This window comes from Ostrea edulis, chromosome 3 (assembly GCF_947568905.1).
Source record: "Ostrea edulis chromosome 3, xbOstEdul1.1, whole genome shotgun sequence".
Lineage (NCBI taxonomy): Eukaryota > Metazoa > Mollusca > Bivalvia > Ostreida > Ostreidae > Ostrea > Ostrea edulis.
This window is the reverse complement of record NC_079166.1, coordinates 53,506,547-53,522,201: the sequence shown is the minus strand read 5'-3', so window position 1 is coordinate 53,522,201 and position 15,655 is coordinate 53,506,547. Positions and strand designations below refer to the sequence as shown.

At 34.3% G+C, this 15,655-nt stretch overlaps 1 protein-coding gene across 1 annotated transcript; it reads left to right on the top strand.

Moving 5' to 3' along the window:
* The first annotated feature begins 3,452 nt into the window (after positions 1-3,452).
* Positions 3,453-6,641, top strand: LOC125677489 (multiple epidermal growth factor-like domains protein 10). Its single transcript, XM_048915568.2, has 5 exons — positions 3,453-3,535; positions 4,230-4,294; positions 4,846-4,977; positions 5,084-5,212; positions 6,029-6,641. Exons 1-5 carry the CDS (start codon positions 3,471-3,473, stop codon positions 6,199-6,201), a joined length of 564 nt encoding a protein of 187 aa, XP_048771525.2. The 5' UTR covers positions 3,453-3,470; the 3' UTR covers positions 6,202-6,641.
* Positions 6,642-15,655: the final 9,014 nt, after the last annotated feature.

Here is a 15,655-nt window from a genome sequence, read left to right as displayed (position 1 = left end):
GTTGTTGTTCTATAAAGAACTGGAGACACGTATATTACAGAGTATATTTTAGTCAGTTGTTGTTCTATAAAGAACTGGAGACACGTATATTACAGAGTATATTACAGCGTGACTACATGTTGTAGAATAAGATACATGTACATGTACTACGTAGCAGGATGCATAATATTAAACATGATTTAATTGACCTATACATTCCGGTCGAGAGACCAAATTTATAACATTTTGAAGTAGGTTCATTTCCCAGTGTAATGACATTTGCAAGAATTTTATGTACCAGGATACATACATCATACAATTGCCTCAGATGCTGTTATATAATCAAGTTAACATTTGGAGCCGGGTCATTCTAGTGACTGCATATTTTGCTTGAAATTTAATGGATGACAATTGTAAAAATACTTTCAACCAAACTTGCTTCAGATCGATGTTGAACCACATCTAAATATAAAAATCCCTAAATCACAGCTTCTTGGACCTTTCCGGCAGGAGGAAAAGCAACCTCGAATAAATTCAAATAACCTCCATTTTCATGCGAAATTATGAGTAGTTGTTAAAAAGATGATATACTCCCAAAGTAAGTTTAAAGAATGTTAATAATTACGAATTAGTGACTTCCAATGTGGTTGGAAGCATTTTGTACAAACTTTGTACATCCGATAAATGTAATACATTTGAGGCGTTTTCCCAAGCTTGTCGGAAATACCCCGAGAATTTGAGATTGCAGCCCCATGTTAATGAGAGCCAATTTAATCATATATCAGTATTATATGTGAAACTATTCACCACATCTTAGTTGATACAATAGATGAAGATATGCCTGCTATTTGATGTTGTTCTGGGAATTAAAGACAAGATGTTGATCACCAATTTGTAAGTGTTATGTATTCTTGACAAAAATAGCGTAAAACTATGCACAATATACATGTTTACAAATGTGTTAAAGAAAGTCATACATATCCTCATAACATATGTGTTGACTTGTGAGAAAATCCCTATCTAATCTTATTTGTATATTAGAGGAAATTTAAAAACAATAGCATACAATAATCATGATGCAGTAAAGCACGCTTACAGCAAACATGAATATAACGTCTTCACTTTTACAGCGGATTGCGTTTCATTCCCTGTATATCTAAAAGATAGTATACAGATAAAACAAATTACATTTATAACGAATTGAAATTGAGAAGTTCGCAAATATGATCCATACATTTCTGATAAGAAACTATTAATCTGTAAGGAACTTACATAAACAAGTATGATGGGAATTATACGTAATGAGCTAAATCTATTTCCAAAGATAGCATCAAACAACTTGCTTAAATTTAAAGAGAAATGTCCATTATACGTAATCATTTAATTTTTCCCCAGTGTCAGTGCATTTTAACAGTTGCCGTTACATATATAAACTAGATATTTTGTGAATACAGTTCAGACGTGGCTGTGGATTTATGTGATTTCTTTCTATTTCTTTACATTCGCCTTTCATTTAGAATGTATAATTAGATTCCTTTGTTCAAACGACTTTATTGTCATTTGATGAAAGTACAATTTCACAAAATGAATTTTATTTTATATGTAATTTGAATTTTCCGTACGATTGGTAAAGCTTCAAATTCAGCATTTGAAAAGTATGGTCTGACACTGTGAGAAGGACTATTATGCTTTACATCGTAAGCTTAACGAGGATGGGATATTGCTGTCAGTCTCTCTTTTTTCTGTTCAGAAGTATAAATTATAAATTCCTTAAACATAATCATTTTTCAAGAGAAATTTTAACAAAATTTAAGTAAAATATTATTGTTTTGCGAGTCATATTTTGGATGGAAATACATCAATAGAGTGGAGATAGAGAAAATAAACGGCAAATTATAAATCAAAATTATCGTATATAAAATAGATTTGAAAAAGGAAAAAAATTACTTAATAATATCAAAGTTATAGATTAATTTCTCAGCAAAACACGATTGAAAACGTTTTGAAAAATAGTGCAACCATTCATTGCAGAATAAGTTAATCGTTACTCCTTCCTACAGGACAACGCTCGATGTCATTCCCTGACCAGGATCGAGCACCAAGTGGATAAACTTGACAGACGGATACGCAGATGTCCAATCTCCCGAAAACGACAGAACAATTGCATGCTGCCTTACAAGAGACAACCACCAACAACTCAAACATTAATTGACTCCATGAGACGCAAATTAATAGTAGTGATAGATGCAAGAGGATGTCATACTCGCTATTAGAGATTCAACTTTAAAATGCTCAATTATCCTATTTAGGGCACTCAGTTCTTTTTCAAAAAGGTCATTATTGCTATATTGTTAATGTTGGCATTGTTATCTATATGTTATTGTTGATCAAACGATATATCATATATAGGGGTCCATGTTTGCCCAACTCTTAATTTTGCTTTCCTTATAGGAGTTCTGAGCGCGATCACTGCTTTTCATATTGGTATGTTACATATTGATTTAAATATTTATTGACATGTAGGGCTCTGGGGGTTGTTTTTATTTTAGCCCAGTATATAATTAACGAATAATTATAATAGTATCTCATGCTAGGAATATGCCGGATAGACGCAACCATTTTCAAGACCTTATGGAAACGATTTATTTTGATTTTTAGCCCCCGCGACAAAAGTCGGGGGGGGGGGCATATTGTTTTATCCTGTCCGAATTTTTAACTTTGCTCGTAATGATAAGGACCTCATGCATATGTACTTTATACCTGTATATGCATTCCTTGTGACAAGATATTTCTTTGATACGAAATGTTTTGACTTGTGACCAACTTTAAAGAAAATATAACCTAGGCAATATCTCTTGAACTAATTAAGGAAGGCTTTCATATCATGCATATAAATTTCTTATGACCATACCTTTCATTTCATACCTTGATCTCCGACCTTGTGACCTTGAAGTTTGAATCAAATATCAAAACTTCAAACAAAATTTATTCATGGCTTTTGAATAGTGATTTTCTTTGTTGAATGTTTCTTTGTTGTCAACGATAGTAGTCTTTCACAAACACACTTTATTTCTCATATAGACTTTCATTCGGACGATTTCGTTTGAAAATAAAGTTTCCGAATGAAACGAATGTAATGATTGCCATATGCATACGTCCGTTTCCTCCCAATTGAAATTCAAGTACATGCAATACATCGAGTGGTATTTATACCTTATTTAATGAACTATGTAATATACACTACATACTTTGAATCGATTCTCTAGGAAGTGAAATGTTTCAAATACTTAGAAGACTGAATGGTCATATATTTGACTTTCGCCTTTTGATTTTCATCCTTTGATCATCGACCATCATTTATACTTTGAACTTGCACCGCATTAATTTAGAAATCTATGCCTATATGCTACAGGGTGTAATTCCGTGCATCTGGCATATCAATTTAATCTTTTCAAATCTTAGTGCGAATACCTTCTGAAGATTTCGTTATCATGTCAAAGATTATCTTTATTGCTCTCCTTCGAATATTTTCAACATTTGAAGGGAAATGTAGAAGGTAAGACAGTTTACCTTGAAATTCCGGAACGAACAACACAGTATCCTCATAAAATTGATATTCAAATGTATAAGAAAATTAACATCCTTAAATCAGAAACATTGAGATAAGAAGATAGAATATGGATTTTTCCATGGGAACAACTATGATATCTGCACTTGTATATTTCGATGGTGATATTATACATACACATATATTCTGCTAAAAATCTGCTATCCACCCCTCGAAAGGACTACCACGGCTCTGTAGTAAAATTTTAGCGTCAAAATGTAATTTGCTGTAATTGGATAGACTAATCAGTTTCATAACTCGTAATCCAAAAAGTTTACCAGAGTAACATCTTTTTATAGGTATACGTATATGTATATAATACATTTGCATTCAAGCCCTTTGTAAATAGCTCCTTACATGGGTTTAATAAATGAACTACATGTACCCACGCTCAAAAAAGTGCTAAGTGTACAATCATAATGAATAAATCGCTTATCATTTATAAATTCATAGACAAACACATCCGCTTATATCATTTTGATAGATCTCTTCATTCAAATGTTTATACAGAGCTACATGTATATGGCAATATTCTCATTGTATACTGTTCACTCTGTCAGTAAATTAGTGTTTCATCTTTAATGTAGTATGTTAGAATTCAAATCTTTACTTATCATTTGCGTTTGTGCTTTTACACACACAGTCCAAATGGTGTTTTGCAATGCTGCGCAGATCACGTATGGAATAATGAAACCAAGCAATGTATCGGTAGGTTAGCTCAACGACAAGCGTTCTTTTAGAATTATTTGATTCATTATAGGATTAAACATTCTGTTTGAAGAATTCATCGATGTGTAAACTCAGGACATTTTACTCACAAATTGAATAAAAGTGCAAAGCACTTTTATGTTAAGTTTGTGAGTAAAATGTCCGGAGTTTACACATCGATAAATTCTTCAAAAAGAATGTTTGATTCTTATAATTCCAATTCATTCACTTTATTAACAATTGCAAAAATTTAAATAGTTTCCCCGCACTATGTTATTTGTTTTCAGGCGTGTATGAATACATCGCGTTTTAGGATTTATTGATGTATAAACTCTTGTTCAGCTTTATTTTTGTCCAATCAAAACAATTGTAATGAATAACATTGGAATTATTTTAGTATGTTTTTTATCTTGTAACGTGGAATTTTTTCATAAATTAAATGTTACACGACTTTGAAACTTCTATACTGATAATCAATATACGCAGGTGAGCAAATTTAAAACTCCTCATTGCATGTATCGAGTATATTTCTTTGTTATCATTTTTACCAGAGTGTTCGCTGGGTTATCACGGGGAGAATTGCCAAATGACCTGTCCTTATCCAAGTTTTGGCCGGTTATGTCAGTCCGAGTGTAAATGTGACAATGCCTTGTGCGATGTTGCCATTGGTTGTACCCCGAGTCGTACGTAGTGTACATGTAGTATACAACGATTTATTCTTCAGCAGATCCGATTTCTCACCAATTATATGTGGAAAAAATCCTTATATATAACATGGTACTCTTATAGATTGCGAGACTGGCTACTTTGGTAAACTGTGTCAACACCTTTGTCCATATCCCAGCTTTGGAAGACAGTGTAACGAAAGTTGTCTGTGTGACAAAGACGCTTGTAATCCCATCAATGGCTGCTCTGCAAGTAAGCTCATTCTATTCTCACTCTTGCTTCTAGAATATTAATTGCCCTATTTACGAATTCTTTAAAATATTACTGAGAACTAATACGATTTTGTTTCTCTCTCTCTCTCTCTCTCTCTCTCTCTCTCTCTCTCTCTCTCTCTCTCTCTCTCTTATTTACAAATATATACATAAACATAACACATATTGAATTTGTAAAGTTAATTTAATCTTTCCTGTTCTGTAAGCACATACATAATGGGATTAAAATCAAACACAGATACATAAATATCATATGTACTGTATCATGTTGTATCCTGTATCATAAAAGACTTTTTAGAATTAGCATCCAAACAATGGATGTAATAAGAAAAATGTATAGAGGAATTGACTGGGTATTTCTTAATATTTTCACGAGTGAAAATATGAAAAAAAAAAGAACATCCTGTCACACAAGTGAAATAAGTTCTATAACGAACTATGAAGATTGAATGCTATGTTTATTACATTTTCTTCGGTGTTTCCTTTAGCTGTATCTTTATTGATGTTCAGAACAATAAACCTGATTCTTATTTTCGCACTGGGAAAATACTACTTTTGTTTGAAAATGAAAGTTGAGAAAATATCATTTTTTATGCAATTGATAAATTACAGTATTTCACTATTGAAAATAGAATAGTATATTCATGTAGATAAAAAGATTTCAATCATACGTAAATAATGTATCTATAAATTATATATAAAAACTATCAAGGCACACCTCAAACGAAATCTTGAATAGAGATATTCCATTAGAATTTTTATTCGATAAGTATTCAATCACCACGGAATATTTCAGATACCAAACACGACAACCAGCATGACGAACAGCTGCAACTGATATTGACAGGCATATGTTTAAGTGTTGCAATGGTTGTATTGTGTGTAATTCTGGGCCTCTATACATGGAAGGTCCTCACAAAAGATAGTTACCAGTCTGGCCAAGAGACGACCGCGGAAGAAACTTTGTAAATATGGAAAAAATATTTGATGTGTAAGACTACAGAAGTACAAGACCTCTCGCATAATTCGAAATCACAGACAATTTATGATAATTGTTATTGAACATTCTGACAATATGGTATAGGACAGTGTTTTCTGGATAGACATTTAGGCATTCTTGTTTATTATTTAGCTTGAAGTGTGAAATTATATTGCATAGGGGAAAGGATGAAACATTATAACACCAACAAAATGTACATGTAGAATTTCTTAATTATATGCAACTCTGAAGCACATATCAGCTGTAAGCAGAAGTTCATAGTGCGGCGTGTTTCTGTGGTGTGTTGTACATGTAGGACTATGGTTTTTACATATCTACCGCGATGTATAATTCAAATGAAAAGTGGAAAAAACGAACAGAGATCAAGTGATGATAAATAATAGTAATCAGTCTCATATGATAAATCCTATAAGGACACACCGTAGTGGGATCAGTAGGAGTAGGCATCCCCTGTTGAGGGGCAAACACCAGATGTGAGCCCTCTATCTCGATCAGGTAAATGGAGTTCCATCAGCCGTCTAGACCAGGTACATGTAAACTGAGTAATCCGTAGTCAAAGTCAGTATGTAAAGAACGGCCTAACAAGTGGAATGAAATAAATTAGACAGCGTTCGACCTAACGACAAATCATATTTGCAAATAACATGTCATTATTACGACTATAGAATTTGCGAAATACTGACTTTAAACGAAACTTTTGAATCATTTAATTTTACATGTTTACACGCCTTTTCATTGGTTGAAAAATCATTGGAATATCGTATTCCAACGAAAAAATAAATAAATAAATGGCCGGAACTACTTTCTATTGGAATGATGGGGATTCCTCTGGATGTTTCGTATTCATATATAGATTATGGAATCCTGAAAAGAAAACCTTAACAATTCCATCGATCCAAAAAAATTTTAACAACAAATAAAAAAACAAATATCAAATATAAATAACAATTAATTATGCAAAAATGAAATAAACATGGCTATTTGAGAACACCCCCCCCCCCCCCCCCCCCCCCCCCCAATATAACAACACACGTCTGCTTCTGCAATTCCGGGCTGAGAGTTAAATGTATTCAACCGGGGGTGACAATAGTCCAGTTTGCACCTTGCGACAACTTCCTTCATGTCACGAACCCAAATACCAGATACACCGCACACTGCCTAAGAGATGCTGCAATATCGTAGCCCTTGACGACTATGGTTTCGAACTCCGGCATAATATGTTTATGAGTGAGCACCGAAACGAGGCTTCCGTACGACGTTACATCAGACGCCTTAGAAATTCACTGATAAAACTCGAAAACCCCTCTGTAACACTCACTTGTCCAGCTGGAAGCCGTGACAACCCTCAAGAGAACCCTACCTGGCATCCCACATCATGATTATGCACGTGTCCCACGCTTTCCGTTAGTACCGACATCGAACTTTGCACTTAAGGTAGGTAAATACTATTAGAAATTTCTGTCAATCAAATTTTTTTTTCATTTAAATAACTTTAACAACTCATAAACTAACTAAAACACCCATATTAGACATAACTTTGCGGGTTTATTTTTATATTATGTGCTACTGAGCACATATACCCCCAAATGCAAAAGCCAAATTTTAACACAAGAATGCATGATCTCATGTTTTATTAAAAATATGCACCAAAGCACATCATATTAAGCTATAATATATAAAAACCAATAGCTATTCATTTACTGAGAGAATTTTTAAAGATATTCAATTGAAAACATACACAATTGCTGTTTAATCTGCTCACATCCTTCAGAAAAAAATTACAGAATATCGCAATTTTGAAAAATTCTCAAAATCTAAATTGTTTACATGCCAGTTTTTCTTTAAAAATATGTAGCATTATATCTAAGGTTAACAAAAAAACATATTTTACCATAGTTGACCAGAGATATTTCGCAAAATGGTCTCTTAAGTACGTAAACCCCCATTTTTAAATTTAAGTTTTACAATTATTCTTTGCACACTTTGAAAATAGTAAATTGTAACAGCAAATACAGTCTTAAAATAAAGATTAACAGAATATGACAATATATATATATATATATATATATATATATATATATATATATATGTAAAACATACTGAAAATTTTGTCCTACCAGACAATTAGAAACAAGAAGGGGGGGGGGGGGCTCCCCACCCCTTCCTTTTTCTCACAATTTTTTTGGTGTGTGTGTTATTCTTTTTTTGTTTGGCTATCAATCATATCATACATAAAAATACCTACATGTTATCTCAAACTTATAGAAAAAATAAATATAGTGTAACATGTGTAGATTCTAGCAACTACAGCTCATGTACAAATAATTTTGTTTCTTGAAAGTACTTGTGAAGAAGAGTTCAAATATTCAACAGCTTTGCTGATGATTTTCTGAGGATTTATAATTCGATCTGGGTTTCTTTGAACCAAACACAAACTCACTAAAAACAGTTTGAATTCCACTGTGAGGGTCACGCCTATGTATGATTTTTAACTTGTTCAGGCTTAGATTGCAAGCTATGAGCCTTTTAGAGATCAATGTAGATATTACATTGCTTTGTACCATTGGAACTAGTGCGGACTTGATACTATAATAATTCATGGTAAATATATCTAAGATTCACATTTGAATGCCAAATTTGACTCGTACAGTTTTTGTAAACTACAAACATCGGACAAAGAAGTTATAACTGGAACTCTCTAGTCGGTGTTTAAAATTTAAAACCGGATACGTAAAAGCACGGACTTTCCTTAATTCCAGTTCCACTCAACAAAATTCCAGCAATTTTCTCTCAAAAGGACTTATCTCTAACTCATCCTTTCAAAACTGCATCCCTCAGTCCACAAGAAACCCGTTTGCTCAACAGTAACCACAGTTCGTAGAAGTCGCCATAAGGCCTAACTGATTTAGGTTTTTTTTAAATTGTGTATTCACAAATTACTACGCCCATCTTGAAATTACATAGAATGTAGTCCAAGAATAACTCGTTAATTCAACTCAAATCATATAATGTTTTATCATTTACATATTTCAAAGATAAGGAATGAATATAATCTTTTCGTTGGTTTGAGGTATTCCACGAGGGAAAAGGACGGAAAACTTTGCATCATGCGCTACGCGCAATGATGCAGTTTTCCGTCTTTTTTTTTTTTTTTTCTTTTTTTTTTTGTGGTATACCTCCATCCAACGAATAGATAATATATTCATTCCTTAAAACGCATTCAACATCAGTAGCTTGCCTCGATTTTAAAATTGATCACACGCAGAAAACGCTGTCGCGGATCGAAGCAGTTTGAGAGACATACCCACCATGTGCATGTGATAATAAAGTATTTCTACATAAATGTGGAAAGTTGACCATTTTAAAATATCAAGTCAACTCCTTTGTTACATGTATAAAGTTGATTTGTCTGTTTACATGTATGTTCAATACAAATATCCCAATGATAAGCCGATATGGAAGACTCTGTAGTATCATTAATTTTGAGTTCACTGGGAATCAACATATGAATGAAAATAAACATTTTTAATAGGAAAAATGTTGTCGATATATCTAAATGTTGCGTTTTCTTGTTTTTCTTGTTTTGAATAAATTCTGCCTCATGAAAGATGAAGATAACAAACAGTGATCAATCTCATAACTCCTATAAGCAATACAAAATATATAGTTGGCAAACACGGACCTCTGGACACACAAGGACCCATATTTACTAAAGTTCGTAGACGTAAACGTAAACGTAGGATTTACGTCTGACTTAAGGTATTCCATGTATAATGAAAGGATAATGAACAATTTTGAAGGATTTAGATCAACATAAAAGTTTATTATTAAATAATGATGAAAGTGAAGCAGATGAAATTCACATGGCTGGTAAATTATTAGAAGCTGACCTTTTTGCACTTAAGACTTTTTGGAAGAGATGTCTGCCCTTTGTAAAAATAAGAAAAATCTAATTTTCTAAAAATGACCATACGGTCAATGATTGATTTTATTTCATATTTTCATAAAAACAAAGTATATGTAACTTTCTACCAAGAGATAGTTATGAAAATATAATTTGTTTTTAGAATATTGTAATAAAACCTGCCTTTTCCATATACTTCAATGTTAAATTCTAGGTGAAATAAATCAGGCAGTAAATAAAATTTTGCAAATTCCTATGGTGGGTTATTTTTATTTGAAGGACCCTTCAAAATGATACCATAATTACAAATATTCCACCATCCATTTATTAGATATGAAATATGGTCATTATACATTGAATACCTTAAGATAAGAGTTACGTACTCGTAAAATGGTATTCACAAAACCGTTCGTAGCCGCAAACGTAACTTACGAATTCTTAAATGTACGATTGCACTTACGCGTGCGCAATGGCTAATTTCACTTCGAAGCGTAAAAAGTGTGAATTTGCTCATCTACTTTGAATCCCCTACGCTACCGCCGCATTATAGGCGTGGGAGCACGCAGCGACTGTCCGTATATCGAGCGAAGTGAAAAGTTTGATTTTAAATCAGACTGAGATCCGCCACAAGGTAAATCAGATCGGGCTCAAAATTTTTAGAATACGCCAGTTTCGAGATACGAACTCTTCTGTATAGGAGGTGCATTTAGTGGAACTTTGAATCCCTAAGTGGGACAGAGTGGATTTACAGCCAACGAGAAAGACGATGAAATGTATTAAAAGCGGCTTCTCTTGAAAAATGTAAATGTGGGAAATACAAAATACTATCGAAAGAAATGTTTTACCGAAGTGGAAACATACAAACGATGTCATATTTGCAAGAAATATCTTGGATATGGTACTTATGACCAACGAAATAACGTGATAGGATAAGAATTCCTAAATACTTATCACTTACTTAGTTTGTCTATCAGTCGAATTCGGGTTATCAAACAGCGTATGAGAAACTTATTGAGTACATGCACTTACGCTTTTATGAATATCTGTCCCACTCCCGCGTGTAAACAAATTCTTTCACACCTTACTATGTATGAGAGTTCTCAAAGGGAAATAACTCGGAAGTATCTCAAAACCGGCGTATTGCAGATGATTTCGTTGAAAACGATAATCTGGATAAATACAATTAATTTGTATATTACTAACCAGCTTATATGCATCTAGAGGGCTTGTAAGGTCTTTATGCAAGAAATTATCGATAAAAATGACAAGTGCCATTTGCTTTGTTTATTCTTAAAGTTACGATCAGCTTACGTGTACTAGTATATCACACGTAGAGTTACGCTTATTTCTGACGTAAATCTACGTCTATGGCTGTTAGTGAATACCGTCCCACACGTAAACGTCTAGATTTACGCTACGTTTACGTCTACGAACTTTAGTAAATATGGGCCCAGAGGTGGGATCAGGCGGCCGTTTCACTAAACGATCGTATAACGAAAACGTACACTTAAATGTGAACGTAGCACGTAAGACCGTTTCACTAAAAGTTACGATTTGCGATTTACGATCAATATTGATCGTAGGCCTACGAGTGGTCTAGGGCTATCGTAAGTGCTCCTACATGCACGTAAATGAGCAATATGGCCGCCATGCTGGCCCTGCCTGAGATAATTTTGTGGTAGTATTTATGGCATGTCAAACGTTGCAATATTTGATCTTTTCCATTTGTATTGCATAATTTTCCATTTGTATTCTATATTTTCCATTTGCATTGTATAATTTTTCATTTGCATTGTATAATTTCCATTTGTATTGTATAATTTTCCATTTGTATTGTATAATTTTCCATTTGTATTCTATATTTTTTCATTTGTATTCTATATTTTCCATTTGCATTGCATAATTTTTCATTTGTATTGTATCCAGGAAATGTTTATTTTGATTTGTTACGAAGGATTTCATTAGTTAACGTCACTGATATACCACAAATGTAGACGTGCTTAGCACACAGGGCTGTAGCAATGACGGTTCTTTATCGTGCCAACGCCTGTGCAGCGATACGGAATATCTGTTTTTAAGGTCATTACGGAAAGACCCGTGATTCTCACTTTTAAATGCCGAGTGTTTGGCAAAGGAGCAATCACTGTCTTGGTTTGATGCGGCAATGATAGTAACGGTTCTCGAACTCACGACCTCCCGCCCACAAACCAAGCGATATATCACTGAGCTACCGCGACCAGGTCCATGCAGGACTAGTTATTTTTAAAAATACGTAGCTAGCTCTAGTAATGGCGAATCCCCCCCCCCCTTCATTAAAAAACAAAATAGAACTGTCCAAACTGTCTAGAAAAGCATGCACATTTTTATTTAGTCAGAATTGAGTAGATTCGGGGGACTTAATTCGACCCTTGGGTCCCCACCAATTGTTCACATCGAGTTTGATTTTTAAGTTATCGTTTATTGAATTTGGTACGACGCAAGATGTTGAAGAGGTAAAGTTCAAGAGTCACGTTTCGCAGGAATGTACCGTATTTGCTAAGTGTATATGGTGTAACACCCCCCACCCCCACCCCCCATTAATTTATCGCTTTTATGCGTCTAATGAGATCAGCATATTCAAACTAGTTTCCTATTTAACCACTAGCTGATCTTGATAATTCTGAACGCAGTAAACTGCTGGATGTCTGGGGACTGCCTTAAGATCCCTAGTGAGTCCAGTGCAAAGCCTTGGTGGAGGGGGGGGGGGGTTGCAGGGGGAGGGCGAAGTCAGTGGCGGATTTAAGGGGGGCGCCCCCCCCCCCCTAAAATTTTCAAATTTAAGGTAAATCATGGTATCTTGTTTAGAAAAATGTATTAAACGATAAAAGAAGCAATAATTTCTCCCATTCCCGGAGAAATAAATGACAAAATCTTTTGATTTCTTGAATTACTTTATTGAGAGAACTTAATTTTTCCAGAAACCCTTAAAATTTGCGTCGTTTTACCAATTTCACTGTATTAAAAATGACATATTTCAAGCTCTATAAAATCTGTAAAATCCAGGAGCTTCCGGGGGCTTCGCTCCTGGACCCCCACCAGGGCTTCGTCCTGGACCCACTGGGGGCCACCTTAAGGCGGCCCCCAGACCCCCTGTCTCATAAAGTGGCGCCCCCGTAACCGCAATTCCTGGATCCGTCCCTGAAGTCCCCTGAAACAAGTGCGTTTCTGACAAAATAAAACGTACATGCATGCTTTTTTCGACATCTCTATACAAAATATCATATTTGTGAAGGGAAAAAAGGGGGGAGGGGTGTCCCGGCGCAAGATTTCTCATTGCTAGCTACTTGTATGTTCAACTAGTCCTTATATGGAACCGATCGCGGTAGTTAAGTGATATACCCTTTGGTTCGTAACCGTGAAGTCGCATGTTCGAGTTCTACTCGTGCCGTGGCTGCATCAAACCTTAGACGTAAATATAGTTAATACATTCCCATACGCATTGCTATTTAAAAGTGAGAATCATGGATCTTTCGGATAATGTGACCTTAAAAGCAGACACCCCGTGTTGCGACAGGCGTTGGCACGTTAACGAACCCCCACTGCTACGCCACTGTGATCGTACACGTAGCATAGTAAGTCTATTTGTGGTACGTCACCTGCAGCTGGTGACGGCTAAATATAAGTGAGACCTAAACTAATGGAATCCTTCGTAACAAATCAAAATAAACAATCCCTCGTATGCAATACAAATGAAAGATTTTGCAATGCAAATGGAAATTATACAATACAAACGAAAAAATTATATAATACAAATGGAAAATATAGAATACAAATGGAAAATTATACAATACAAATGGAAAATATAGAATACAAATGGAAAATTATACAATACAAATGGAATTTATACAATGCAAATGAAAAATTATACAATGCAAATGGAAAATATAGAATACAAATGGAAAATTATACAATACAAATGGAAAAGATCAAATATTGCAACGTTTGACATGCCATAAGTATTTACCTGACTGAGTTTGTTTATACTTAATCTTTGTAGGAGGAAAACAATCACAATGACTTGCAGTCTGCTTTTGCACAAGAATATTGTACAGTCCGAGCCCGAATCTTAAATCAATTAGAGTTACCCTTCTTTCTTACGCGCAACTACAGAAATGCCAGCCTCACAGGGGCTAAGCCTGTTTTGGGGCCGAACTCTGTGATACCATGAATATAGTAAATATAGGTTTATGGTATCACAGAGTTCGGGCCCAAAACAGGCTTAGCCCCTGTGACCAGTCTTTCCACTAGCATTTTTTAAAAAGTGATGAGGGGGGGGGGGGGGGGGGGGGGGGGGTTGTAGTCAATAATATATCGAAGTTTGCATGTAATAATAACGAAAACAGTTGTTAGAAAAGTAATAGGGGAGGGGAGAGATGTTGCTACATGTGCCTGCATCACCGTTAGTTTACATGTATATTTAACATTACGCAGAATTCTAGACATTAAAATTCTCGTAGACATGTTCAGAAATTAAGTTTCTTAAGTAACAGTTGATTTAAATCCGAGATGTTGCGATTCGACGTACTCGGCTATATTTTTTCCGTCTGATCAATACCTTTGATGCAACTGACTAACTGCACAATACATGCATATTCGAATGATAAACATTACAAATATTCAGGAATATATGATAATAACATGATTTGGTGATGGGAGAGGGGTTAAAATCCTAATTTTGCAAGTGGAACGTATCTGTAGTTTTATGAAGGTCGTAAGAAATTAAACATACAAACTAGACCTATATGTATACACAGAAAAGGAATGGTCATTATCGGACCCTTGGGGCTCCCGCGACCCCTTGTTATAAATTAAGTGGAATATCATTGATGATTTTTAATAAATGATCTGGATTATGCATCATTACGTAAAGCCGAAAGTATATATGCTTACATGCCTAAACGAGAGAAAAACATAAAATACGAATGCATAGGAAAAATAAATTTCAAGTCATTTAAGAGACAAATTGAGTCCATCATTTGTATGAAATTCATACAAATAAGTGAATAGATATGTCCATAGTGTTACATAGCGTATTAGCATATTTTACATATTAAACGAATACATGTATATATCCATGGTTTAAAATGTTTGATGCAGGATAAAATTTCCTATATTTGTGTGCAATTTTAGTTTCATTTTATTATCATATTGTTTTATCAATACCATTTCATTTTCTTATTATTTTTATTTAATATAAATATAATTTACCGTTTAGGGGTCTATTGATGGAAACTTGACTCACTAGAGCAGATCAGTCGATACATGGCATTTAAAATTCTGTAAAATGTAGATCTTTAATGTTATTTTCTATATCCCCCCCCCCCCCAATTTTAACTGAGTTACATGAAAGTCAATAAAAATTATTCTATCAATTGTTTTAACATTCTAAGAATTTTCTCTACGTTACACTAGAGATCGGGCTCAAAATTTCCATTGTATTTGTTGACAACATGCATGAGTTACTGCAGACAATAAGGATA

Bases quoted from the DNA above. Each gene is read 5' to 3' on its own strand.
- LOC125677489 (XM_048915568.2), top strand. From the start codon at position 3,471: ATGTCAAAGATTATCTTTATTGCTCTCCTTCGAATATTTTCAACATTT. The intron at 3,536-4,229 runs GTAAGACAGTTT...TTACACACACAG, and splicing joins TTTGAAGGGAAATGTAGAAG to TCCAAATGGTGTTTTGCAAT. The intron at 5,213-6,028 runs GTAAGCTCATTC...GGAATATTTCAG, and splicing joins CATCAATGGCTGCTCTGCAA to ATACCAAACACGACAACCAG.